The sequence below is a fragment of the Gouania willdenowi genome, chromosome 4, assembly GCF_900634775.1.
Source record: "Gouania willdenowi chromosome 4, fGouWil2.1, whole genome shotgun sequence".
Lineage (NCBI taxonomy): Eukaryota > Metazoa > Chordata > Actinopteri > Blenniiformes > Gobiesocidae > Gouania > Gouania willdenowi.
This window is the reverse complement of record NC_041047.1, coordinates 24454800-24481887: the sequence shown is the minus strand read 5'-3', so window position 1 is coordinate 24481887 and position 27088 is coordinate 24454800. Positions and strand designations below refer to the sequence as shown.

Genomic DNA, 27088 nt, shown 5'->3' with positions numbered 1-27088 from the left:
TGGTCTAATTTGTGCAGTCCCTAAAGTAAATGCACAAAATGACTTAAAAATACTGAAAGACAACAGACATGCACAAAATAATTTTGTGATGCACAAAATAAAGTCCAAAAAAAACGAATTGCACAAAAGAAAATGCACAATAAAAAAAATTCCATAATGCATTAAATGACAAAAGCACACAAAATGAGAGAAAACATAATACAAAAATACACACAACAACACAAACCGATAGAATGACTCCAAAAAAACAAAAAATGACAAAAAAAAAAGTAATTGTGATAAAATCGACTCGAAAATCCAAATTGGACAAAAGAAAATGCACAAAAATGTCTCCAAAATCTTTTATTCCTGTAATAATCCTCAGAACAGTAATTTTTCGAAATGCTGAGATGAATGTTAACAATGTGGCCCTCAGATCAGATAATCAAACATTTGTGTCCCACACTGGGGTTAAAACAAATGCCCATTTCTGTTATAGATATTACTAGAGCTGGGAGCAGAAAGATTTTCCATCAAATTGTTATATTTTTCTGGCAACTTGTGTTGTTAAAGAAATGGTTACTTAGAATAAACTTTTGAAAAATGTGAAAACAGATGATGATTGTCAAATGAGATGAGTGCGGTAGAAAGAAAAATAAAACGTAGAAACAAATAAATATCACCTAAGTTACTGTGTGTGTGTTTCTTTCCCACAGATGCCATTCTTAATATGGTAAACAACATAGCTGCTAATGTGCTGGGATCAAAGCCCGATCAGGAGGGTGGAACAGAAGGAGGAGGTACTCGGCTCTCGATGTTGTGGTTACCTTACAGCTCTGCCTCAGGGTTTGGGTCAATGTTTTTCAGCTCCTCAAGGCCGTTGCTGTTTTTTCTTTGTCGATACAAATAATTGCTTAATTAGTCTGTTAACGGATATGTATTTGGGTTCCAAGGGAAATAAAGACCAGATTCTTTCCCAGACATGCAACGCAAGTGATCAAAGGGTTGACACGCATTAGTTGAGTTAGTGCAGCTGTGTGTTTTTGTTTTTTTGGGAGGCAGCCGTTGGTGTGAGACGAGTCATAGTGGGAAAGTATTTGCATGTATGCATGTACTGCATGGCTACGTGCCCAGGGCCTGAGAGCCAATGGGGGCCTTTGACGTTCAGACGTCCCCCCAGCGTTTCCGCGTTGTCAACTTGATGGGAAGAGTTCCTCTGTGGCACGCACACACAAATGGATTTACACATTGCAATTCTACACACGGATTGAAACACACATACACAGATCAAGGTACAGACACACAAATTATATAGGCGCACACAAAAATGGCCCCACAGCCAGGGCCCGTGGCAGGTTTGTGCCCACTGCCTGTGGTCATGATAATAATGTTTTTAGAGGAGTTTGCTTTTGTGGATCAGAGAGGATTTTACCCAATGTGGCATTTTCTTTCCTCGACCACATTGGACATTAAAGAAATTAATAAAATGATTAAAAAAGCTGTTTCCCAGTCCTTACCCTATGCAAATTATCATAGGGGTTATGTGAATAGAAATTAAAAACAGTGTGACAACATTGGGAACTAGAATAGAAATAGACCAGTAGTCCGGAGCCTCCGTGCATTTCTGCAAATGACGCATGCAGAGCTTCCTCGTGCAGCCGCAGGGAGAGAAACGATCTCATCGAAAAAGCACAAATATGAAATTTAGCCAAACGTTGCAGAATTCTGTTCATCTTCAGTATCTCATTAAAGTTGTACCCATTTTGTATTTCACAGTTTCAGGGTAATTAATATGTTGTATTACTGGTTTATGTAATAAGAGATTGGTTTGTCACTATTATTGTAAGAAGCGCTGATTCTAAAGTTGTGCATGCTAAACAGCAACTGGTTGCAACATTTAGCATCAAACCGCATTTAAAAAAACCTGATTTTTTTTTAAAAAATTTAATGTTACTTTTGACCAGATTTACAGCATTTTTTATGAAATTTGTGATAATTTTTTCCCTTAAAAATATGTCAACGTTAAATATAAATATTTAAATGTTAAATTGAATTGTTAAATCTAAATGACATGGGTGAAATTCAATATTTGGCTAATATGCAAGTTCAATATTGCTTTAAATATGGTCAAAAGTAACGTAAAAAATTCACATACGTTTTTTAAACCAGGTTTGTTGCAAAAGTTTGCTGTTTATTTTAGCATGTGCAACTTTACAATCAACGCACCATACGTGTGTAGGGGGTACATGGCCTCAGGTTCAATATCTGAGGGGTTACGGGACTGTGAACAGTTTGGAAAGTCGACCTATATCCTGTAAATTTATTCCTCTGGCTGGCGTTTTCCCACATAATAACAGACCCAGTTACAGTTACTCCGTCTTTCTACGCACGTTTGTTTTTGTTTGGAATGGAAAACTCAGTTTTCCATGAACAGTCTCGTCTTAGCTCGAAGCAGCATTTAATGCAGCGAGTATCAATGAAAAGCTGCTTAACCTCTTGTCAACCTAATCACACAAGTCATTAAAAATCTTCTCTGAATTGTTTTGATGGGTCGGGTGGCAGGAGTCATCTATCGACAGTTGACGCCGTAATAAGCTTCAGGGCACAGATGATTGATGTTTGTTTTCCAAAGTTGGCTGAGGTGACAAAACATTAGTCAGGTAATTAAGAAAATCCTTCTGAAGTTATTTACAACCTTAAAAAAAGCATATGTTGGATCGCATATTAGTGACTTTTATATGTGTAGTTGCTGCTTTGTGCACGTGACGATGTGTTTTAGTTGTACCTCTATCAAGGTACTTTATTTTTCAAGTATTGTATTATTCTTTTCATAAACTGCTTACATATAATTAAGTCAATGTCTATCTTTAGTTACATGTCCTAGATTGCAGCGAGAAATCCAGAGTAGCACATCGTTCCTCATTTACATGCACAGACTAACTTTCCTTTCTTCTTTGCCGTGGCTCTACGCTCGTATGTCCTCACCACATATTGTTTAGATTAACAGGCTCAGAAACTAGGTCACTTCCTTCTGTAAAATGCAAGTACATGCAATGTAAAAGAAATCACACATGCATTGGCTGAAAGAGAGATATTTTCATAGCAGGAATTTTTTTTTTCACCTAAACTTTAATAGTGCTGAATTAGTTACTTTTTAACTCATTTAGGATTTTTAAAAACACAGTAAAGTTGTTGTTCACTACACTGTGTTCTCATAAAAATACTTGAATCTCTATTTTGTTGTTTTTTGTCTAACCCTAACACCAATAAAACATGTAAAAAGATGTGAATTTTAAAAAGCAAACAGTCATCTGCTGATTGAACAACAGTCTGGTTCTGTACAGTTGAGAAAGGAGAGAGAGAGTTGAGTTCTAACCGGACCAAACTGGTTCACAGTCGTCCCCCCCCTTTAATAAGTCACACCACACACCCTGAAGCTATGCTGTGCTCTTTAAAGTTACTCATGAATGAGAAAAAACATGTCAGATCTTTAGCAGCATGTACAGTTGGGGTCAGTTACAATTACATTTTCAATTATGATTTTAGTGACCAGCATTTTTTCCAATTACAATTATTTTTCATCCTCAGAAAGTCATTTACAATTACATACTCAATTACTACTAAAGTTCTATTACAATTAATCACAATAACTGAGCCCGAAATAAATAACCTAATAAAAGTTAACATTCCTCTTTCTGTCAATATGTTTTATGATAACCGGTCCTAAACCTGCTGTAAAATACACTTACTTACTGACTATCTATTGATTACTTTATTAGGCTTCCAAATCAAAGGAAATATAGGTTTTAATATTATTGGTGTGGGTGTCTGAGCCAATTTTTTTTTTAAATTGTAAAATGTGGGAAAGCTTGATATGAAACATATTTTAATAATTTTTAACTACATATGTGTAGAACTCTACATAGAACTGTAACATTGTTCCCCATTGTAGGGTTAATTTATAATTGACATATTTTATAGAATTTTCATGGCAATTACAATTTCAAAGTCAATTGTCTAAACTCAATTACAATTCAGTTACAATTACGACATAACAGATTTTTAGAATTACAATTACAGTTATAATTACACCATAATTGCAATTGAACCCAACTCTGGCAGCAGCTCAGAATGTCTCATCGGGAGAAAATACAATGTGTGCCTTTTGTAAATTTCTCAGGTAACATAACTATAGATGGTAAGAAGAAAACGGAGATCGCAGATGTCGGAGCTGAAAGCGTTGAGGCCCCGCTCAATCCTGCTGTGTAAGAACAAAGTCACAGTCAGTGTGTATCACACAATAAGATGAGTAAAAAAATAACCTGGATGTCTTGTTTTTCCACAGACCTGATTCCCCGATGCTGGATCCTCCTTCACTGGAGGAGCACACAAATATCTCTGGGCATAATTCCACGTCGTCCCCCTCCTCCTCTGACTCCTTAGAAGACAGGCAGATAGTCACACTGGTTGAGGAGGAGGAGGAGGATGAAGAGCCTCGTCAGTCAACTGTCACTCTAATGGAGGAAGACACGGAGGAAGAGGAGGAGGAGGAGGAGAAGAAGAAGAGGGAACAGGATCCCAGGAAGGAAGCGGCGAGATACCGTAGAGAGAGCCAGGAGTACTGCCGCTTCTCCTCGTTCTCCTCCATGTCTCTGTCCTGCATGGCCACCCTGCCCGAGCTGCTCCATCGCTGGTGCTCGGCCAGGCTGGCCAAAGAGCGGCAACGCATGGCCTGGAAGAAGCAGACCAAAAAAAAATCACACACCCTTCCCCCTGTCGTAAGCACCCCCGTCCTCTCTCTTACCCCGTTACTGACCCTTGCTCCCACACCAACACCTCCCCAGGACCATTTCACTCTCCCAGAAAAAGCTCCTGAGCCTGAGGTGTCCTTTAAGGACCAGGGTGAGGGAAAACCTCCAGGTGAGCCACACGCCACTGAGACTTCTCCACAGACACCCGACACACCCACTCCAGAGCTCAGCATCGTCCTGGAGCCCAGCAGGACCGCCATCATTCCACCTCACAGCTACTCAGACATCAACAGCTCTTTGTTACGGCCGACCCCGACCCATGAGGTGAAACTACCAGTCAAAGACACAGCCCTGAACACTCTCCCTACTCCACCCTTACAAAGCGTCTCCATCCCAGAGACGCAGCAGGGCAGCAGTGCCACTCCTACACCATCTGTCAGCGTTCCCACCCAGCCTCTGTCCTCTGACCCAATCTCCCTGACTGTTTTAGTTCCTCCTGTCATGGAGCCGCCTGTGCAGCCTCTACCCACTGCCTCTAGGCCTGATAACCTCCTTCCTCCTCCTACTGAACTACCAACAGTGTCTTTCCCTGCTGACACAGACACAGCCAAACCAGGCACTGACAACACAAACTCACAGAGACAAAATGTCCACATCCCTCAGTTTAACACAGAACATGGAGACTCGCTCCCACAGGCAGCAGACCCTCAGCGGGTGGAGGACTCTATAGAGGAAGACCTGCTGGCCACTACTGGGAATGGAAACACTCACCGCACAGCTACAGACTTCTATGCAGAGCTGCAGAATGGTGGGGATTATAACGGTGGTGCAGGAAACGGTAACGGTGCATCTGTGAATGGAGGACCTGTCCATGGGTCCAGCCAGAAGGAAAGTGTCTTCATGAGGCTCAATAACAGGATCAAAGCTCTGGAGATGAACATGAGTCTGTCCAGCAGATACCTTGAGGAGCTCAGCCAGAGGTGGGCACAATAACCTCTGGTTCCTCCTTTTTTCCCTTTAAAAAAAAAAAGAAATAAAGAATTGGATTAGATTTAATTATTTTAAGTATTTTTTTTAATTAAAAAGTGAAAACAAATTTCTGTATCAGGAATAAAGTGCAACTGCAAAGCAAAGAATATTAAATCCCCTCTGGGTTTGATAAAATAACAACCTGTCCAATCAAAAATGAATCCCTTCTCTGATTTTGACTTTTTAAAACCCCCCCTCAATAAATAATCCAATTTCGATTTTATATCGATTAATCTTGCAGCCTTACGTTCATTGTTGTTAATTTTTTTCTTTCTCCCCCATTTCTTGCTCAGATACCGTAAACAGATGGAAGAGATGCAGAAAGCATTTAACAAGACCATCATCAAGCTACAAAACACCTCCCGCATCGCTGAGGAGCAGGTCTCTGCTCTTTGTATTTCATTAGCAGAACTGTTGTAGTCACGATGTTGATAAAAAATACTAAACAACTGGGTGTGGTTTTTAGGACCAGAAGCAGACGGAGTCCATCCACCTCCTGCAGAGCCAGCTGGAAAACGTGACTCAACTGATGATAAACCTCACGACCACCGTCACCCTGCTGCAGAGAGAGGTAATGTACCGTTAAGGTTGATAATGTGGTTTTTATTATTGTAATGCTGACATGAATCAGCTATAGTCACATTGTTGTGGCCCTGCTGTGATAAAACTTGCCCATCTCTGCTTTAAAGGGTTGAGCTTTGGTGTCAGATATTCTAGTGTTTGTTCTGAGCTTGAACCAGAGGCACCCAGAGGCGTTACCCTGTATTTTCTCTCCCGAAGGTGTCGGACCGTCAGAGCTACCTGGTGGTTTCTCTGGTTCTGTGTCTTTCTCTGGGTCTCCTGCTGTGTCTGCAGTGCTGCCGCAGCTCAACCCCACAAACCAGCACCAGTACTGCTGCTTTACCCAAGAGCAACCACTACCCCAGCCCCAAAAGGTAACACACACACACACACCAGCAGATGAGAGGGCCCTCAGTATCTGGCCAATTTTAGCTTTTCTACGTTTTGATATTTTTCTCTTGACTCCACACATGGATCTGTGACGTTCGTATCTGTGTGACCTTTCATTCTTTCCCTCATCAGATGCTTCTCCTCCTACGACGATATGAGTCTGAAGCGCAGGGTGGCCAGCCCACTTGTTCGCTCAAAGTCCTTCCATCTGTCCTCCACAGAAGGTAAGTCACATCTCAGCACACTTTTTTTTTTAATTTATTTGCAATATAATTGATTATACTGTTTTATTTTGAACAAATTACAAATGCAATAATACAAGAAACAATGGTAGCACTTTACTTGAATTTTTATACATAAGTCTGACATGACACATGTTATTAGCATGAATAAGGTGTCGTTTGTTAGCCTAACCCTTTATTACCCCACTAGATCCCTCCACCAAATGAAAAATGCCAACATAGCTCCAAAAGTGTCATAATTTCTTAATGACCGCCTTCATGACACCTTATTCATGCTAATGACAGCGTAATGTCAGCCTTATGTATAAAACTTCAAGTAAAGTCTTACCGAAACAATATTACAAAAAACAAAAGTTTAGATGCAGATGGCTTCCCTCCAGAAAAAAAGAAAAACAGTACAATAATTACATATATTACTGCATACACATACTTTTTGTGTTCAAAAGGGAGTGGGTGGAAGTATAAACGTGTTTGTCCCACCTCTTTTCCTACATTATAGTTACAAATAATTAAAATTTTCAGCATCCTGTTTTCTAACCGTTGCTGCAGTTAATAAATGCATTTTGTCTCATCTTTATATGATTTGATTACACACACCAATTTCTCATACAACATAGAGATATTTCCTTTATATTTTATTTTAAATTGCTTGATATTTGTATTTTTAAAACCCAATGTGTCAATTTTTTTTTTTTTCCTCCTCAAATTTATTTGGACACATCCTTGTTCATGTGAAACACAAGCAGGTTTAAGAGTTAAAACTTTCATTACTGAAGAATGGCCTTCGACCCTTTGAGGCTAACCGCCGACTTCTCACCTGTTCACTTTTAGTTCTTCCCACTATGCCCTCATCCTTGGTTTTTTTTTTTCCTCTTTTTACCTTGTGCGTCTCCTCTGTCATGCTGTCAGGCTGCGGGTGTTTACGATTAAAGGTGGTGTGGCAGTGCCTGAAACATTAAATCCCCCCTCCCTGCAGGGCCAGCTCCAAGTGATAAAATAAGCCAGTCTTTGATTTATAAAACCTAAGCCTCCTTGGTTTTATCCCCCAACTGTGTGTTTGTGCACGTGTGAGTGAGTGAGTGAGTGCGTGCGTGCGTGTGTGCGTGACACTGAGTGGCTGTCATTGCCAGCTTGTGTCCATATGCAGACCTGAGCAGAATGTGATCAGAGCTCAAAGCTTTCATGGCCGACATTAGAAATACAGTTTGGGTTTTTTTGCCAGTTTTCATAAAAGCTACTTGCAAAGGTCACTTCATGCTTGTTACATGTATCATGTACAGTGGTGATTGACAGTCTGGGCAAAGTCTGGGTCAAAAAATTGTATAAATGTGAATAATGAAGCCAAGGGAAGCTGAAAAAAATCTCCAAAGGGCTTCAAATTACACATGGGTTTTATTTCCATCGTTTACATTTTCAAAATAACAGAAGAGGGAAAAAAAGGCCCGTGCAAAAGTTTTCACACCCTATAGTTAATACCTTGTAACGCCCCCTATGGAAAGTAGGGGGCGTTTACAGCTTGTAAACGCCTTTTGTAGCCACCCAAGACTCTTTCAATTCTAGTTTGAGGTATCTGAAACACAGAAACACGGAGAAAATGACAACGACTCAGAACTGCCTCAGTGAGGTGTATCCACAAAATCAATCCTTCCTTTTGTACCATTCACTGTGAAAAGTACAAAACATTTTCTGACCATACCTTTGCTGAAGGTCTGGTAGCTCAGGGGTTGGTCTCCCATCTTTTAAAAACTGTCGTTTTTCCTCAAAAGAAATTTTCTTTATTGTCTATAGCGCTGTCATCCTTCCTGTAGTGTTATCCCGCCCACTAGCTAGAGAACGTAGCAGCAGCCACGCTGTATCAATTCACTAATGCACTGTGAATGTACGTATAGCATTTAGCATAGTACGGTTACGTCCAAAGGCAGCGTAGAGAGCTGCCTTTTTACGTAAAATGGTTTTCATATTGGAGAACTGACTGCGCATGCGCAAACAGATAATAACACGCTATGGGAACAGAGGCAGAGCAGCAGTGTGCTTTAGGGAGAGGGCGTGGCCTCCTCCTGCCTTACAGCGGAGTGAGACTGTGCAAGAAATAGCGTTGTTTAGTCATTTATGCTATGAAATGCACAACATGCATTATAAATATATATAAATTTATAATTAAAACAAATAATCAAAATATCAATTCACCCTTGGGTAGGCACTGCCTACCCTGACTGCACGTCACTGGTCTTTCCTAACGATGATTGAGAACAAGCCACGGCCCTGTCAGGTTAATTCAGGTCTCACCTTTCCAAAGTGGGCGCTACAAGGTATTAACTATATAGGGTGTCGAGACTTTTACACTGGCCTTTTTTAGTTTTATGTTATTTTGAAAATGTAAACAATGGAAATAAAACCCATTTTTATCTTCGACATGTTATGGGAATGTCTCATCTGTCATTTGAAGCCTTTTGGAGATTTTTTCAGCTTCCCTTGGCTTCATTATTCACATTTATACAAATTTTGACCCGAGGGGGTCCCAGACTTACTTATCACTACTGTATGTACTCCTGTTTGCCATTCCACCGCTAACCTGCCCCCTCTCTCCCCTTCCCAGTAGGTCCAGATGACTTGTACATTGTAGAACCTCTAAGGTTTTCTCCAGTGAAAAAGGTACAGTGTTTGTCCACGTGTGTTTTCTAGTGTCAGTCAGAATGTGCAGGAAATATCTGAGGCTCAGCTACAGATCAATGAGCTCAGAGCTATAGGCAGGATGTGGGAAAATGTCCTTTTAACTGGATAAATGTGCACCAGTGCGCTGCAAATTCAATACTCATTGAAAATAGCATCGGTAAGTGGAACAAGATAGTGAAATTGTAGCATTAAATATGAAAAGTATACACTTCTCAAACTATAAGTGACAAAAATGTTTTAAAGCATCACTTCAACTGTTAGGCATTAGAGAAATAAATGTAATAACCTGGGATCAAAATAGTTTTTTTTTTTTAATCAGTGACTTCATTATTGTGCTTTTTAACACCTTTGGAAATAAGATGTGAGAGTACCAAAAAAAGTTTAGCATTGAAACCAGTTAAATATGTACAAAACTATTCATACCAAGTCCTCAAACTCTGTATTATACTTTGCATAAAAAATGAATTATTCAATAAGAAATTGATAACTTATTTTGACATTATTTTCCAGGATGACAATTAAGTGTCCTCACTGAAGACTAAAATGTGACCTTGACTTAATTAATTAGATTTTATGATGGATATATGGATTTATGATGATAATTCATTGTAATTGAAAAACATGTTGCCATTGTAATTGAGTTCAAATAATTATCTTTGTAATTCTATAAAGACTGTTGTTTACAATTTCTTTAAATGCAAATGTGTGGAACCATGTTACAGTTCTAGGGCTTATGCAAACATAGTTAACAGTTATTAAAATATGATCAAGTTTTCCCACTACCTGTCACTTCTCTTCAGGACAATTTAATCAAGGGTTATAGTGAAAGCTAACACAAGAAGGAGGTTACGTTTTATGGTCTTAGTTATTAAAGGCTCAAGAATTGTGATTATTTGTAATTGACTTTCAGGGACAAAATAAAAATTGTAATTGGAAAAAATGCCAGTCATTGTAATCAAGTTGTAAATAAACATGGATAATTGAAGATGTAATTGTAATTGACTCCAACCCTGGATATATGTATATACATATTTGATCTCCCATGTCCTTAGTTTTGCCTTTGCATTCGTACCATTAGAAAACCGTGGTCTAGGATTACCTTTAGAAATTACATGTTTTTATTAATTTTTTGCAATTATTAATAAGAAATCAACTTAAAATGTGTTCTTATTAAACCCATAGAGCTCTATTTAATCCTTAAGAGAATTTTCGACAACATAATGTAACTGTGATAACACATACAGTTGTTCTGTCATACTGAAACCTTCCTGTCAGCTGATGGGTGTGTTCTTACTCCATTCTTCCCTCTTGTGGTGTTCCTTTCCTCAGTGTGCAGCAACACAGAGTGTTTGATGGCCACTGACTCTATCCTGGCTCATTATTTCTCCTGTTTTCTCTTTTCCTCACAGAAAAAACGCTGCAAGACAAAGTCCTTGGACAAAGTCGAGACTTTAAAGGCGTTTGCACCCTCTACTCTCCTCACAAACGTGGACCCCACATGTAATGGATACCACCCAGCGCTCCCAGCGCCGCCACCCCTCTTAGCTATTCCTCTCCCACCTCCTCCTCCTCGTCCTCCCCCACTACCCTCTCCTCCACCATCAGTGGAGGTATCAACACTATTATCAGTTTGCACATCCAAGGAGAATCAGCCGCCGGAGTCGAGCAGCTGCAGCTCCTCCAGCCACTCTGAGGAGTCGTACACCAGCCGCCTCCCCCCTCCTTCCCCCGTCTATCCACCCTCTGGCATGTGCAATGGCCACGCCCTCTCCTTCCCCCTCAGCCAGCCGCTCATCAAGTCCCGCCAAGAGAAGCGCTCCGTCAAGCGGCGCAAGAGTCGTCAGACGGAGCTGCAGTTCCCCCCCCTGCCAGCGAGCGGCGTGGGTTCCCTGCATCTGATGAAGGGAAACAAAGAGATGAGGGTGGGGACAATTGCTGGCCATGTGTGAACAATCACATGTCACAAGCACACAATGTTGCATTCTGGTGTTGCACAGAGGTCTGAGTGCATCCCAAAGAACCACATTTCCCATGAGCAGGCGGGGCGGCTTGGCGCACCGTGGAAGTGAAGTAGCTACGGCGGGTAACGGCTCCATATCATCCATTCATTTCAGACATGTTTTTGCGGTTATGTGCCTTTGAAACTGCTCTGGACTCCTAAAAGCTGACATTTGAAGGCTGATTTGTGCAGAGACCCTTTGAGAGGAACATTGGGACAAATCGGTCTAAGTTTTCCTTGCTGGAATATCACTTCAGTGGCTTTTCATTCATCCCGTCTTTCTTCACACTAACCAGAGCAGCGTTCATTCAAGAAGTATCAGGATGCTGCTGCCGCACAGACGCGTAAAACATGAGAGAAACTGGAGCACGACATTCTTTTTCTGAGCCGGATCGTTTTTAGTCTTTGAATGACAGCGGGTCTTTAGTTTGGGACCAGAGTTCTTCCTTTCAGTGTTCACCTTTTTTTATTTTCTGTCTTTGTCAGTCTGTTGCAAACGAGCCATCAGAGCTGCATGAAGAAAATAATTTGTGTACGGTGTGAGAGAATCTGAACATGTGTGTGCATGGGTGTCTCACACACACACACACACACACACACACACACACACACACACACACACACACACGCAAAACAAATACAAAAACAGCTGTGTGCAATCCTCACCATGAACTCTATAGATTTGGGCTGGGCCCAGAAACACTGCTCTCACACACACACACACACACACACACACACTATGAAGAGAATATCACTTTGTCTCCCCTCACTGTAATGAAGGTAAACGGACTCGAGGCGGCTTCTTCATCTTTATTGAGCCACGTCTATTCTTTTATTGTTGTTTTAAAGTTATCTTCACTGCACAAACACAATGGCTCACAGCGCCAAAGGTTTACACTTCACACACACACACACGCACACAGACTGTGACTCTGCAGACGAAGCTGACCGAGCAGTTTTATTTATCTATTTATTTATTTAAATGACTAGAGTTTTCTAATCTAGCTGCTGCTTTGTCTGCGCTGCAGAGTCCCAGTAGATCCTCTGACTGTTGTTACGTAGAAAAATGGCTCAACGGTACAAATACTGAAAAAACAATCATCAAGGCTCTCGTTTTATATTTTATCTTGTCTTATAACAGATCATAATCGGCTTTGCCTCACGCTGACACGAGACACAGCCGTCACTGTACATGTCCAACCCAATATTCATTGGTGTGTGTGTGTGTTGGGTCACCACACAGCTGCTTTTGTGTATGTGGAATAATGGGTTTGAGTGTTGAGTTTCTGTAAAAGAGACTGAGATGTGAAAGTGTGACGTTAGTTTTTAAACCGTGGATGTTTGCGTTTGATGTGTACGCGTTCTGATTGGCTCAGAGTGGCTGGTTTAGTGTGAACTGACAGAGGCAGACCTTCCTCTACATATCCAGCATGGCCCTCTCAATGATGGTGGGGAACACACCTGCTTTGATAAAGCAGGTGTGGTTTCATATGCTCCCGTTAGTGTCCAATTTCCAGATTTCCGATGGATTTTAGGCTCCAGTCTTTCATTCACTGCTCCCAGACATGTCATGCTAGCTCAACATTTTCGAACAGATAAAGGGAACGCAGCAATGTTGAATCTGACCTGGAAAACTAATGTGATTAAGCTGGGAGGATTCTTAGTTGTTGGTTTTTTTTTTTTTAACGCGTTATGAATGTGTATGAATTGTGTGTAAACCTGTATGTATGTGGGGTTTTCATCCATCTTGTCTGCGTGTGTAAAACTTCTATATCCTCTTCTCCCTTTTTATTCCTCTATTTCTTTTTCTGTGACTCCTCAGAGGAGTAGCACAGAGTTGTTGAGCAGGAGTACATTACTACAAAAACTGTAGTGCCATTAGAAACTGTGAATTCTTTCTAAATAAACTTTTTTTTTGTCTTTAACCCTGACGTTAAGTTTTTTTCATGTTAGTTTGTTTTGAGTGTTTTTCTGTTTGGTTTTTTTTTTTTTTTCTTTTTTATGAGATTTGCTACTATCATTTTGTCAGTATTGTTTTGTTCTCTTCATTAATGAATGTGATGAAATTGCTTATTTGGCTTCATGCAAACATCCATTCTACACTAGTTTAAAAAATATTTACATTATGTATTAAATAAATAGATTTTGTAATGTTAAAAGCATTAATAGTATTATTACATATATAGATTTTGTAATGTCAAAAACATCAGTATTGAATGTATAGATTTTGCAATGTTAAAAACATTAAAAGTATTAAATATATAGATTTTGTAATGTTAAAAACATTAAAAGTATTAAAAAATGATTAATCAAAGAAAGACTAAACCATAAAAAGCATCAATAAGCACAAAAACATAAATTAATTTATAAAACTGGCTGGATTTAGGAATCACAACATAAATTCTCAGCACAGCTTTTGAAACGCACAACAATAATAAATAAACTACATGCACAAACACTACAGATGAAAATGGATCACGATTAATTCTGGGATGAACAACAAGGAAATGAAGAAGCAGTTCCCTTGAGTTGGCTGAAATAGACTTTTGATTTGATCTCCTGGACAATATGAGTGAATTACAGTTGCAGGGTATAATTCAGTAGAAGGGAAAATAGGGTGATTGTTACTGAAACTTGCATACATACTACTACTTTCCTTTATGAAGCTAAAAACAGGCCAAAACCTCGCAAACAAACAAAAGATTTTTTATTCGCACCCAACAATTGGCAAATTAACTTGGTGTGGTTTAAAAATACAACACATAATTTATAAAATAATGGATTTTGCTTTGCAATCAGGTGACGTTCCTATCAAATACAGCATGGTTTACACATACAAAAAAACAAACATGTCTTTAATTACAAAATATCAGTCAACTACAAACAAATCTTTCAATACAAAAAATTGCCTTTAATGCAAAACAGGGAATTAATCTAGAAATTAAAAACAATGTGGAACTTAAAGTGGAATTTAATGAAACTACAACTCTCATGTGATTACTTCAATAGTAAGTATATACAGTCTTTGTAAAATGTAGCTAATAATTCTCCCCTATTGTCAGAAGTGTGATAAAATGGCCTCTACAGCATAAAATAATCCTGTTTCAATAAATAACAAGAAAATGTAGTATTTTATTGAGCAACAGTAATGCTAGATTGTGGTGAATGTGTCCAAAGAAAAAATTGTCTAAAAAGGACCTCGGAACAAATCTTGTTAAATCTTTTTGAGTACCCCTTGCAATGTGCTCCTCTACCCCTCGGGGTACACGTACCCCTGTTTGGGAACCACTGAAATAAAGCAAGCGAGTGATAATTCTGAATAAGATGCTTTCTTGTGTTCTTACAGATTATTATTATTAACATTATTTGTATTTATCATATATTATTCCTCAACAGGATAGGTAAAATTCAGACAAATTTCACTGTAAGGCTGGGCTACAAAGGTGTATGACATGGTATTATTATGTTCTTTAGTGTAGGAGTGGGTGGAACATGACTTTAAGTTAAGCTACGTACGTGTACTTCGGTAAACGTACCAATAGCACAATGGGTTGTCCGTACGGCAACCGTACAAATAGATACTTTCGGAGTTTTTTATGGCCGTGGCTATGAATACGTTTAACGCTATGGCTATGCCTACGCAGCGCCCCTCATTGGCCAGTTTCGGTCAGGTGATAGGTGCACCACGTGACTTAAAGTTCCGTCAGTTTTATTTTAGCTCATATTTATTTGTAGCTACCCCGCTAACCCTTTTATTTTAGTCCTAACCTTAACCCAGGAAAAACCCTTAAATGTTAATTTTATTCGTATAAGTATTTTTAAAGGTGGAAGCACATTACGCTTATGTAGGAAAGGTCCGGAAAAGTACCCATGGGCTATGGGTACTTTTAACGTATGTACTTTTTTTTTTTTTTTTTTTTTTTTTTTTTTTTTTAATTCCTCCGGCCACATGGTGTCGCTGTACCGTTCTCTGTGCAGCTCTACCGTCACCTCTTCTTCCTCAATGTTTACCAACATGGAGGACGATGTGGATGTAGACATAGAAGGAGAAGACTTCGAAGGCGGTGAGAGGTGAGAACGGGGGCTATTACTGACCTAATGCCGTCTGTAGTGTCTGTTGAAGGAGTGTGTTTAATGGCTATATGGTTTACGAAGACCTAGACGCCGTTTTCAGTCCAGTACCGATAAATCCTAAACTGGGACGTTCTCTCCTCTCTCTCTACTATCTGTGTGTGATATAGGGAGGTCGGTGGGGTAGGGGTAGGCCTGGTCCCTGGTCAGTTCTCCCAGTCTGCAGAGAGGAGCGGGTCTTGGGTTCCCTGGGAGCTGGACAGCTCCATCAGTGCAGAGAACAGAGAGGTGATCCAGAGGATGCTGCTGGAGGAACAGTATCCTAATAAATCATCTATTCACAGTTATATTAAAGCTGACACCAGAGAACAGAACCACACAACTGAAGGAGGACTCACTGACACTGAAAAACTACACTCTATTGTTAACATAGTTCCTCAATTTAACTTGATTTACTGAGTATTTAGTTTTGGCGACTTTTTACTTTTACTCTTTACTTTTTTTGAAAAAAAAAAAAACAAAACAAATATCTGTACATTCTACTCCTTACATTTTAAAAACAAAGTGTCTATTGATACGGAAACATACATTTTTTACGTTTTCCGGACCTTTTCTACATTAGCGTAATAGTATTTGTTGTGCCTTCCTTCCTTCCGCTATCATGGTTTTAAATCCCACTTTTGTCATATATATTTTTTCATTTTAACATATTTAACATCGCAAATTCCACCTTTAAAATAAATATATGAAAAAATAAACATTTTACGGTATTTCCTAGGTTAGGGTTAGGGTTAAAATAAATATGAGCTAAAATAAAACTGATGGAACTTTAAGTCACATGGTGCACCTATCACGTGACCTAAACTGGCCAATGAGGGGGTGCTGCGTATGAATAGCCATGGCCTTTAAAAAATGAGCTCGTTACTTTTAAGACTTTCTAAGATGACGCAAAACTTAAAAAGATTAAACATTTTGTTAGTTTTCTGTTAGGCATAGGGGTATTCCAGAAAGGAGGCTCAACAAACTCTGAGTCTATTCATAAACTCTGGGTCAACATACAAACTCTGGTTCTCTGATTCCATTACAGCTGGTATGAAGTGGGTCAATCAATCCTGAGTGTGTAAACTTTGGGTTACTTATGTGCACGAGCGCAACAAAAAGCCATCATAAATGGAGCAAATATAACACAAACTACCATGGCAACCACCCAGAAGAGAGCGTTTTTTTCTCCCCGATGGGTGAAAAAGGCAGGTGTTTGTGAAATATATTCTAAAGGTGCGTTCAGACAGAATGCCATTTCAATAGACATTAAATGGACATTTTCCCCTTTACATCATTTGCCACAGGTTTGTATACAGGGTACTTTACAAAAGACGTCAGTAGGCGATTTAATGCAGAGCAACCACAATGTCATAAAGAAAACTACCGTTTGCAAAAAAACATAAAGCAGCATAACATTAGTAACGATGTGAGCGCACGTTTGTGTTGTGTGATGTTACTAATGTGTGTCAGAGAAGAGTGTCATGGTAAGTTAAAGTGTTCATTGAGAAGTGGTGTTCAGGTGGGCGGAGCAAGGTAGAAACCCAGGGTTTCTTGGACAAAACCTGCCAGGAAGCACATTTTATTTGCAAATTTGATTTATCATGAATGCAAAATCCTCCAGGTGTTCAAAGGAAACAGATTTAACTTGTTTCCATGTACCAGTATTATATACATTCTAAAAAAATAAAAGATATGGAATTTGCTGGTTTAAAGGCCCTTATTATTGAAGGGACATTTATTTTACTTTTTTTTTTTTTACTGATGTACAATTAGTAGTTCACTTAAATTTCCCTGATTTAAATTTCATAGAATAATTTGAGGAAAATTTGCCCGATTTTAGAAAAATTTAGAGTTCTTTTAACAGTTTGAGATTAAAAATTACTGCCTTCATCTGATATAAGAACTGGAAAACTGATCTCTGCAAATATTTTAATTTCATTTTTGTGTTTGAAGGGGAGATATCTACAATTGAATTATTTGGTAATTCACAAAATATTTCATGTTTTTTCTGTCATATTTACTTTCTCGAGCGGGCCAAATTCGATGCTCTAAAGTGTTGAATTTGGCCCTCGGGCCTCGAGTTCAACACATGTGCCCTATACTTTTTATTTCGAAACATTTAACTTATAAAACCAGTCCTGAATCATACTCGCAGATATTACCTGACAGGAAAAGAGATCCCGGAACATATTTGGGACAGTGAATCAAACAAAAAACCCAAAGAAAAGAAGTAAGTCTTTGTGTTTGTCCGTATGAGTAACATACTGTGATCCCTCTGGGGTTTTTTTTTTTTTGGCTTTGACCTCATGTGTCTGTATGTTGGATATTAAGGTCTCATGTGAAAAGTACAGCCTCAGCTTCTGGTTCATCTAGTCGTTGGTCCAAAGAGGAGAAAGAGCAGTTTGAGAAGGGGCTGGTAAGTCTCCTCTGTTAACACTCTGCCTTTATTGTTACACACTGCTTGATGTGAGTTTTTCCGTGCAGGCCCAGTTTGGCAGAAGGTGGACTAAGATAGCAAAGCTGATGGGAAGCCGAACTGTTCTTCAGGTCAAGAGTTACGCCAGACAGTATTTTAAACACAAGGTTTGTATGTCTTCAGTTTGTCCTGTAGTTTCTAACTGTTTAAAGCACTTAACTCTCCTATTATCTCAATTATTATCTTCAATTTGACCCCAAGGGTAAAATATTTGCCTCCAGAAAATTCTTTTTTAGAAAACTATTTACCAAGTTTTTGTTGAATACATCAATAACCCCTTGATAATGAATAATGACCTGTTCTCTAGCACCACCATCAGGCCAAACTTTTAAATTAGAACTAATTTATCTTCAATAGTTTTCATCCAAATATTCTCAAATTTACTGACAACGTTATTGACCACAAGAGTATGAACCCTTTTGGTTGTGGTGATGATATAATTTTTCCTGCAGTGCCACCATCAGGTCAAACTTTCAGTTTTAGAGTTAGTGTATCTTGAAAATCTTTCATCAAATTCGTGATGCACATTCCTCAAGCCTACCTTGCTGTTGAAGTAGTGAAAGGGACCATATCATCTTTCCATTTTTGGAAGGGATTGTATCTGCTGGAGGGTTATCACTCACACATCCTCCTCTATGTCACTTTCACTGTGAAAGAGCTGTTCCAAAACCTCATTGGCAGTAAACCTTTTTCTACAAGTCATTTTCAAAAGAGAGAGAGAGTGAGAGAGCGTGCAGATTGTGGGGATGTAAGGTCACATGCAGATAAACAAGTATTAGAGTAGAGCCGAGTAGCTTTATTGATCCCGCAGTGGGGGACATTTACTGTCATGGCAGCTCAGATCAGATAAAATGCAATAAAAAGTAACAACGGAAGGCAACACACAGAATACCCAAAAGACACCCGAAAATTAGTGCAAAGAAGGGGATAAATACGACAACACAATAGTAGAGGCTGTATAAATAGAAATAGAAAAATAATATAAACAGCATAAAGAATATAGATGTATACATATTTACAGATGGTGCAATGAGAAATGCCTTAGACTGTTTTGTTATACAGTCTGACAGCGATGGGGATGAATTTACACAGTTAAACAGGTTGGGGTCAAATTGACCCCAGAGGAACACAAATGCGTTTAATGTGTGTCCAGCACATTCAAAAAATATCATCATGATAATCCTATGCTTAATCAATTGTACCCATCAAATTAGGACAAGTCATGAAATGATAAATTTCATGAACATTTTGACCCCATTCAAGGATAAACAGTGAATGGGGTCAAAATGACCCCAATGATAATAGGAGGGTTAAATAATTCACATTCTTTCAGGCTAAATCAGAACACATGGCTTCAGCGCCCTCTCCTGTCCAAACGCCTGATCTACAGTCTCCTGTGGCCACGCCCACCATGCTGCCCACCCTGGCCAACGCCATTCGTATTGAAAAGCCTTCTGATGATGAAGATGAGGACGTGGACATCACTGATGATGACGGTGACAAACACCAAGCTGTGCTTTCGACGCTGCTCTGTGAGTCGAGAGAAGCAGAGCAAACCCAAACCATCAGCACCACAGAAGAAGAGAAAGAAGAGAAAGAAGACTTTGAGAAAAATGACGTCAACGTCCACATTTCTCTCTCCTCTGAAAACCTTCCTCTCTCGTCCTATCTTCTCTATTCTGGGAAAACCGATGGAACTGAGCTCCTTGACAACAGTGCAGTGTGTGTATTACCAGAAACAATCCAAACAGAGATAATTAGTGAGGACCAGATCTACCAGTACAACACTGATAGACAAACCAACCAGCAAGGAGAAATACAGAGTGATGCAACAGGTAAACCACAGCTAAAGGTTTTGGTTACGGTGGTCTGTTGTCTTTTATTCATATATTGACAACCTTTGTCTCTTTTCCAGATTTGACTGATTATCCTGATAAGAGCCTGAACGATCAATCAAACAAAGACCTGAAGGAGGAAGAAGAGCAGGATGAAGATGACGAAGAGGAGGAGCTCAAGGCTCCTGAACAGGAAGTAGAAATGGACATGGAGATCGTTACCGAGGACGAGAAACAAGCCATCCCCGAGTTCTTTGAGGGCCGACCGTCCAAGACCCCTGAGCGCTATCTGAAGATTAGGAACTACATCCTGGATCAATGGTAAGACACTGGCCAGGGTGGAGGGTCAGTGATAATTGTAATTGCGTAATTTGATTATTAATTACCATTATGACATAATTATAGTTGTAATTGTAACTGGAAAAATCTGTTGCTGTTGTAATTGTTTAATTGTAATTACCGTATTTTTCGGACTATAAGGCGCACCGGATTATAAGGCGCACTATCAATGAATGGGTCTGACTGGGTCTATTTTCATACATAAGGTGCACCGGTTTGTTAGTATTATTATATTATATTATTATTATTATTAAGACACATTAAGCGAAACAAATAGTCAGATAGGTCAAACTTTATTCAATTCATCAACTATAACTCTCAACATTGTTCAGGTTTAACACATAAATACAGGACAATACACTCACTTTTTTCAGTCAGTATGTTGAAGCACAGTAGTTAATTTCATACATAAGGCACACCTGATTATAAGGCGCACTGTCAATTTTTTAGAAAATTAAGGATTTTGAGTGCGCCTTATAGTCTGAAAAATACGGTAAGTTAAGTTCAGATAATTGACTTTGTAATTGTAATTGGCATGGGCATTCTATGAAAACTGTCATTTATTATTCAATTAAACACAAAACTGGGGAACCACTTTATTCCTGAGGGGGAATTCGGTTCCAGTTACATCCCGTCCAAGACACATGAAAAGACAGTCACGTATAACATGGGAGTACAGGAGCAGAAGTACTGTGGGTTGCAAGCCCTTATATTAAGGCAGCGCACCGTATCTTAGATAAGAAGTGGACAAACATGAGGTAAGGAGAGGAAAAAAAGGCAGGTCCCACACTGTGCTCCTTTATAAAGCACAGTGCGGGATTAGGATAAAATAACCTCACACACACAGAAGCGCCAAAGACACAATTACAACAAAATTCGAAGACGTAGCAAAGAATGCGTTGAAACATGACTCGTTTGCTTCATTCTGGACAGTTTCAGCCAGTCGCAGATGACGTGAAACGACCTTGGGCAGTTCTGATTCAGAAACAAAGTTCCAGGTGGTGGTGGGGAGGAGGACGAGGACGGAGCCTCGGTTGACACAACATCTTCGAGAATAGTCAGATAAGCTGGCCTTGAATGGCAGGCTTGGGGAGTCAATGAGATAATAATTTGTTTGTCGGTCAGGCTAAGCACAATTTTCCCTGAGCCTTTGGGTCCATCTCTCAAACTTCAGTAAATCCAATATGGTGGCCTATCTCGAAGGCTGAGCAGTTTAACTTCTCCAAGTTGGATTCCATTCCATGTAGACGTTCCAAGTAGCATCTGCTTACTTTGAGTACATTTATCGCATGAGTCTGAGTGTTAAGAGCCCTGCCCAATCCAATGTAATCGTAATTGAGTTATAATTGAACATGAGTAATTGAAGATGTAAATGTAATTTGAAAATGGCACAGGCACAAGGTAGTCACTGCTGTGTTTGTCCACCAGGCTGAAGAGCAAACCCAAATACCTGAACAAGACGTCAGTCCGCCCTGGCCTGAAGAACTGTGGAGACGTGAACTGCATCGGGAGAATACACACATACTTGGAACTGATTGGAGCCATCAACTTTAACTGTGGTAGCCATTTTATTCCTCTACAGTATTCACCTCTATCTAATTGTTTTTTTTTTTCCTGTTGATATTAAAGCTCTAATGATGGTCTCTTAGATCAAGCTGTGTACAACCGTCCAAAGGTGGTGGATCGCTCTAAGCACAGGGAAGGCACAGAAGTGCTGGAGGCCTATCAGCTAGCACAAAGACTGCAGAACATGGTCAGTGAACCTGCACACTCCCAAACACCCTTATTGGAGTCTGGTTGTGTCCGATGTCAGGCTTACGTCTGATTGGTTCTAGCGAACGAGGAAAAGACGTGTGAGAGATGTTTGGGGCAACTGGTGCGACTCTCAAGACGCAGAAGGACAGACCTACATGGTATGCTACTATGCTCTCTGCGAATGCACTGCCTACTTTTCACTTTTTATGTGTGATCACTGGGTTTCCACTAGTAATGTACATGGTTATTTTCATCAGCATCTCAGTGCTGAGGAGCTGGCTCTGAGGAAAGAGGAGCTGAAGAAACAGCCCAAACCCAGCAAGATGTCCAGAGACAGAGAGTGAGTAGATAAATACATGCAGCGAATGCTCACTAATGTAACACACATGAATAGTTAGTGTCTCTGTGTTTTCCAGGTGTGTGGATCCATTCCAGCTCATTCCCTGCAGGAGCTTCAAGGAGGATGTTCAGGTCAGAGTCCACCTGTCCCAATGTTTTCAAGAATCTGTGTTTGTTTCATTAGTAATAATGAGAATTATAGCTGATGCGTAGCAATGGTCGGGGTCAGCCAATTTCAGGCAAAACAAGACAGCAACTGTTAGCATTTAAAGGCAGATTTCAAACGGCTGTCAAAAAAAAATCCCAAAAATACTCCTATTACTATCTAGACAGAACTGCGATGTTTGAAATTTGTTTTAACAATGATTCACTGGCCCTATAAGATAAAAACTGATGTTTAAAAAGGACATCTTCTTTATTGACTCCAATTGTTCACATGAGAACAAAATTCAAAATGCTGTGAAAACCCAACCATGTCCTACAATGACGCCAAAATGTTGTCATTTTTTAATGACCATTGAACATGTATTTAGCAAGAATTTGCAAGTACGGTATGTGTTTACATAAGTAAGTAAGTAAACTTTATTTGTAGAGCGCTTTTCACAGGTAAAAACCACGCGAAAGTGCTGTACCAACATTTCAGTATCTCCCTGTCTAAAGAAAACATGGAAAAACACTCACAAATAACATGGGAAACAAACAGTTTGATTTACTGTAGGCTCAATTTTCAGTAAATCAAAAATATGTGTGGATCGTTTGTGTAGGACAGTCTGAAGATGTGCTGTAGCAAAAATTGTGGGAGGAGATAAGTTTAATACGTTTTTGAGTTTTTGAAAGAAACAGTGCACTTCATAACATACATTTACTAATTATTTTGTAGGTTTTTGGAGTGTGTAATAAGGTAGAACACTTAAGCTTTTGTTTTTCTCTGCAGGAACCGTTCCAGGTCATTGTGTGTGCAGAGACTCTTCTCATCATAGACATGGTAAAATAACACACATATCAGATGCTAAATTGAGGTTGCTTTTTTGTGTGTGGCTAGCTTAGTTTTTCTTTGCAAGTAATGATCTGTTTTCACAGCATGCACACGTGTCCAGGGCTGAAGTCATTGGGCTGCTCGGAGGAACTTACAACGACGAGGACAAAGTGTTAAAGGTTGGATGAATGTAAATGATTGAATTTTTCTTAAAAACAACCTGTATTGTCTGACCCAACACTTGTGTGTAGATCCGTGCAGCCGAGCCGTGTAACAGTGTGAGCACAGGTCTACAGTGTGAAATGGACCCGCTGTCCCAGACACAGGCCTGTGATGTGCTGTCATCACTTGGACTCAACGTGGTGGGCTGGTACCACTCGCACCCCTCTTTCCACCCCAACCCCTCAGTGCGGGACATCAGCACACAGGACCAGTTCCAGGTAGAACAGAAGCCACACTCAGGGATGGTGTCTTGTAAAAGCTGAAGGTTCTGTGATTTTTTTTTTAATATATATATATATATATATACTTTCAGAGCTATTTTTCACGTGGTGGAGCCCCGTTTATCGGGGTGATCGTGAGCCCGTACGACCCAGCTAACTCTTCCCCCTTCTCCCAGACTACATGTTTGTTAGTAAAAGAGAGCCACGAGCCTTCGGGGCTGCAGAGTATGTCTAACACACACTTACACAAACACTTGACACTGACAATGTGGGCCAGTGATTGGCTCACGTGCTCATGTTTGATCCTGTGGCTGAGCCTCCTTGTGTCTCTGTTCACCCTCAGAGCTGCCGTACAGATTTGACTTCCAGTCATCACAAGACATCCCAGACTGGGAACAGACGTTTAGAAGAGCTCAGTGGATCATCCACAAATACGCTCACACTTCCTGGTGAGTGAACTGCTATACATCAGACATAGGTAACTGGCGGCCCGGGACCTACATCCGGCCCTCGGTCTAAATTTGTGCGACCCACAAAACAAAAATGTAATTCATGAAGTTGGAAGTTATTTGAAGCCCAACATCACACACAAAACTCCAGAAACACAGAAACGACAGCAAAATGCACAAAATGTCAACAAAAGTACACAACATGGTAACAGACACACTACACAACCACTTAAACACAAAATGACTACAAAAACAACAACAACATATATAAAAGGACTTCAAAGACACACAAAATGCCAACAGATTTGCACAAAATGACAGAAAAATGCCCAAAATGATATAAAAATACACAAATAGACAGCAATAACACAAAAATATAACAAAAAGGCAGCAAAAATTCACCATATTGACAAGAAAATAGACAAAATGAATGAGAAAACCCACACAAAAAGACTGCAAAGACAAAACCCATTATTCTTTCATTGTGGCCCCCGCTCTGATAGAAGGTGCCCATCATTGCTGTACATGAAGGATGTTCTGATAATGATGCTTCATTCTGAATGATTTATTTTTTGACTCTTTGCAGGAGTATGCAGATGGATGGACTTTTTCGCAGAGACTCACATCTCACCTGTTTGGAGAAGGTCAGTCCTCACTTTTCATACATCTAGGCCCTTAACGTGTGTTTGAAATCGCATACTAACGTACTACACACTACACAATGAGTATATACTGTCTACCAGGGTTTGGGTCAATCACATTTTTCAATTACAATTACATTTTCAATTATCCATGTTGAATTACAACTCAATTACGATTACGGTGATCGGCATTTTTTCCAAATACAATTAAAATAACGATTATTATTTTTCCCCTAAAGGTTAATTACAATTACATTCTCAATTACTGAAGTTCTTCCTTTGATGAATAAGCCAATAAAACGTAACCTTCCTCTTGTGTTAGCTTTCTGTCTTAAATCAGCTGTAAAACACAATAAAAATTATTATCTAACATCTAATTTGTTTTTCATCTCTCGGTTACCTTGTTAGACTTCTTAATTACTGAAAATATTGATATTAATATTTTTGGTGTGGGCGTTTGAGGCTTTTTGTCTGTCAGTATACCTTTAAATTTAAATTATTAAGAAAAAAAAATTGGTACAATGATCTTAGAGAACAGACAGGTAGGGGAAGGGTTGATCTGAAATGTATTTTTAGTAATGATTAACTATGTAAATGTAAACCATAGAAGTGTAATGGTTACACAGGTTTTATTTAAACTGTACTTGACAGGTTTTAATAGAATTTTCATGCCAATTACAATTACTAAGTCAGTTATCTGAACTCAATAATGATTACAACAGCAACAGATTAGTTCAATTACAATTATAATTATATCACAGTTGTAATTAACCATCAATTACACGATTACAATTATAATTGACCTCAACCCTGCTGTCTACTATATACTATTAGTATGATTAGGATGATGACCGTTCCCACTGAAGTATACCTCCAAGTTTCCCAAGATTCATTTCAAACCTAAAATGACTAAAAACCTGAAGCACACTGAGGTTAAATATCTCCGTTATTTCTCCTCCTTTGAAAGTTCTGCATTTTAAGCGAGAAAGTGACCAAGTAGAATATCACCATGTACTCATTTGATCCATAAAACTCGCAGAAACACATTTCATGCCCACATTTCAGAGATTTTCAGAGACTTGCCATTGTGCTACTGGCAAAACTTCCGGTTAACTTCAAAACAAGAGCCATTTTTATAAAAGTGTTAAAAACTAATGGAAGACAAGAAGAGATGCTTTTGTTTTGAAAAGGGGATATTTGACTTTTAGCTTAAAGCCGGTCCCAGGACTATTCTACGTTCCCCTTGCAATGCATCATGGGACACTTGAATATGACTAGTGTGCCCACCGTACATACTTGTGATGTAGTATACATCCGGGTATTTCTACATACTGTCTAATTGAATGTGGAATGCACTACATACTCATTTTCACATCAGACTTAGTATGAGTTGTACGTTAGTATGTGATTTCAAACACAGCCCATGTCTAATCTCTTCCGCCTTTTCAGATGTTGATGTCGCTGGCGAGATACTTGGAACCCCTGCCAGATGAGGATGGAAACACCTTCCTCACACACATCAGGGACCTTTTCCAGACAGACTTCATTTCCAAGCTGAAATCTTCGGACCAGGAGGAGAACACAGACGATCCCAATCCTGATCGACTGGTCAACCAGGAGAAGTCTGTGGGAGAACAAAGAGACTTTAAGACGAGCAGCAGCCCAGTGTTGCATCTTGGCTCAGTGTTATCAACAGAACATGACTATTTACTGTGAAGAACCAACTCAACTAGTATGTTGCAATATTTGAAAAGTTTATCATTGTGAGAATATGCATATTATTGTCAGCATTTCATAGTTATGAATGCTTAATACATAACTAAAAAATTACATGAAAACTTGTGAATAAATGTATTTTAATCAGAGTGCTTCCATTTTTTATGCTCCTAGTAATGATTTCAGACTGTTAAAAAGACGTGTGCGTGAGGGGGATTACAGGGACCTTATGGGGGCCTTCAATGACTCCTAAAAACATCTCCAAACCTAAGTAGTCAATGGTAGGAGGAGTGTATTTTTTGTTTTTTTCTGTATCAGCAGAGGTACTAAAGGTTGCAGGGATCAACAAATATCTAAGTTCTTTAGGATAACAATCAGGATT

The 27088-nt window shown here is 39.4% G+C and overlaps 2 protein-coding genes across 5 annotated transcripts in view; both read left to right on the top strand.

Moving 5' to 3' along the window:
• Positions 1-12256, top strand: part of suco (SUN domain containing ossification factor) — a 47032-nt gene extending 34776 nt beyond the window's left edge. For 2 of the 4 annotated variants that reach the window (XM_028443582.1, XM_028443579.1), the window contains 9 exons: positions 696-779; positions 4160-4244; positions 4325-5710; positions 6053-6140; positions 6226-6330; positions 6540-6694; positions 6843-6934; positions 9549-9604; positions 11035-12256. In XM_028443582.1, the coding sequence (XP_028299383.1) occupies positions 696-779; positions 4160-4244; positions 4325-5710; positions 6053-6140; positions 6226-6330; positions 6540-6694; positions 6843-6934; positions 9549-9604; positions 11035-11574 (2591 nt within the window). In that variant the 3' untranslated portion in view covers positions 11575-12256. The remainder of the gene's footprint in view (positions 1-695; positions 780-4159; positions 4245-4324; positions 5711-6052; positions 6141-6225; positions 6331-6539; positions 6695-6842; positions 6935-9548; positions 9605-11034) is intronic. The other 2 variants (XM_028443581.1, XM_028443583.1) reach the window with 2 other exon arrangements.
• A 3375-nt stretch (positions 12257-15631) lies between these two features.
• Positions 15632-26853, top strand: mysm1 (Myb-like, SWIRM and MPN domains 1). Its single transcript, XM_028445428.1, has 19 exons — positions 15632-15695; positions 15866-16012; positions 17893-17967; positions 18069-18153; positions 18222-18320; positions 19547-20048; positions 20129-20369; positions 21816-21946; positions 22037-22140; positions 22223-22300; positions 22400-22482; positions 22559-22613; positions 23416-23466; positions 23562-23636; positions 23709-23897; positions 23993-24125; positions 24244-24349; positions 24936-24993; positions 26440-26853. The coding sequence occupies exons 1-19, from the start codon at positions 15640-15642 to the stop codon at positions 26704-26706; spliced, it is 2535 nt and encodes an 844-aa protein (XP_028301229.1). The 5' UTR covers positions 15632-15639; the 3' UTR covers positions 26707-26853.
• The last annotated feature ends 235 nt before the right edge of the window (positions 26854-27088 follow it).

Excerpts from the sequence above, each read along its gene's own strand:
- mysm1 (XM_028445428.1), top strand. The coding sequence starts at position 15,640 with ATGGAGGACGATGTGGATGTAGACATAGAAGGAGAAGACTTCGAAGGC. Across the intron at positions 18,154-18,221 it reads AGCAGTTTGAGAAGGGGCTG|GCCCAGTTTGGCAGAAGGTG; the intron begins GTAAGTCTCCTC and ends TTTTCCGTGCAG. Across the intron at positions 22,483-22,558 it reads AAGATGTCCAGAGACAGAGA|GTGTGTGGATCCATTCCAGC; the intron begins GTGAGTAGATAA and ends TGTGTTTTCCAG.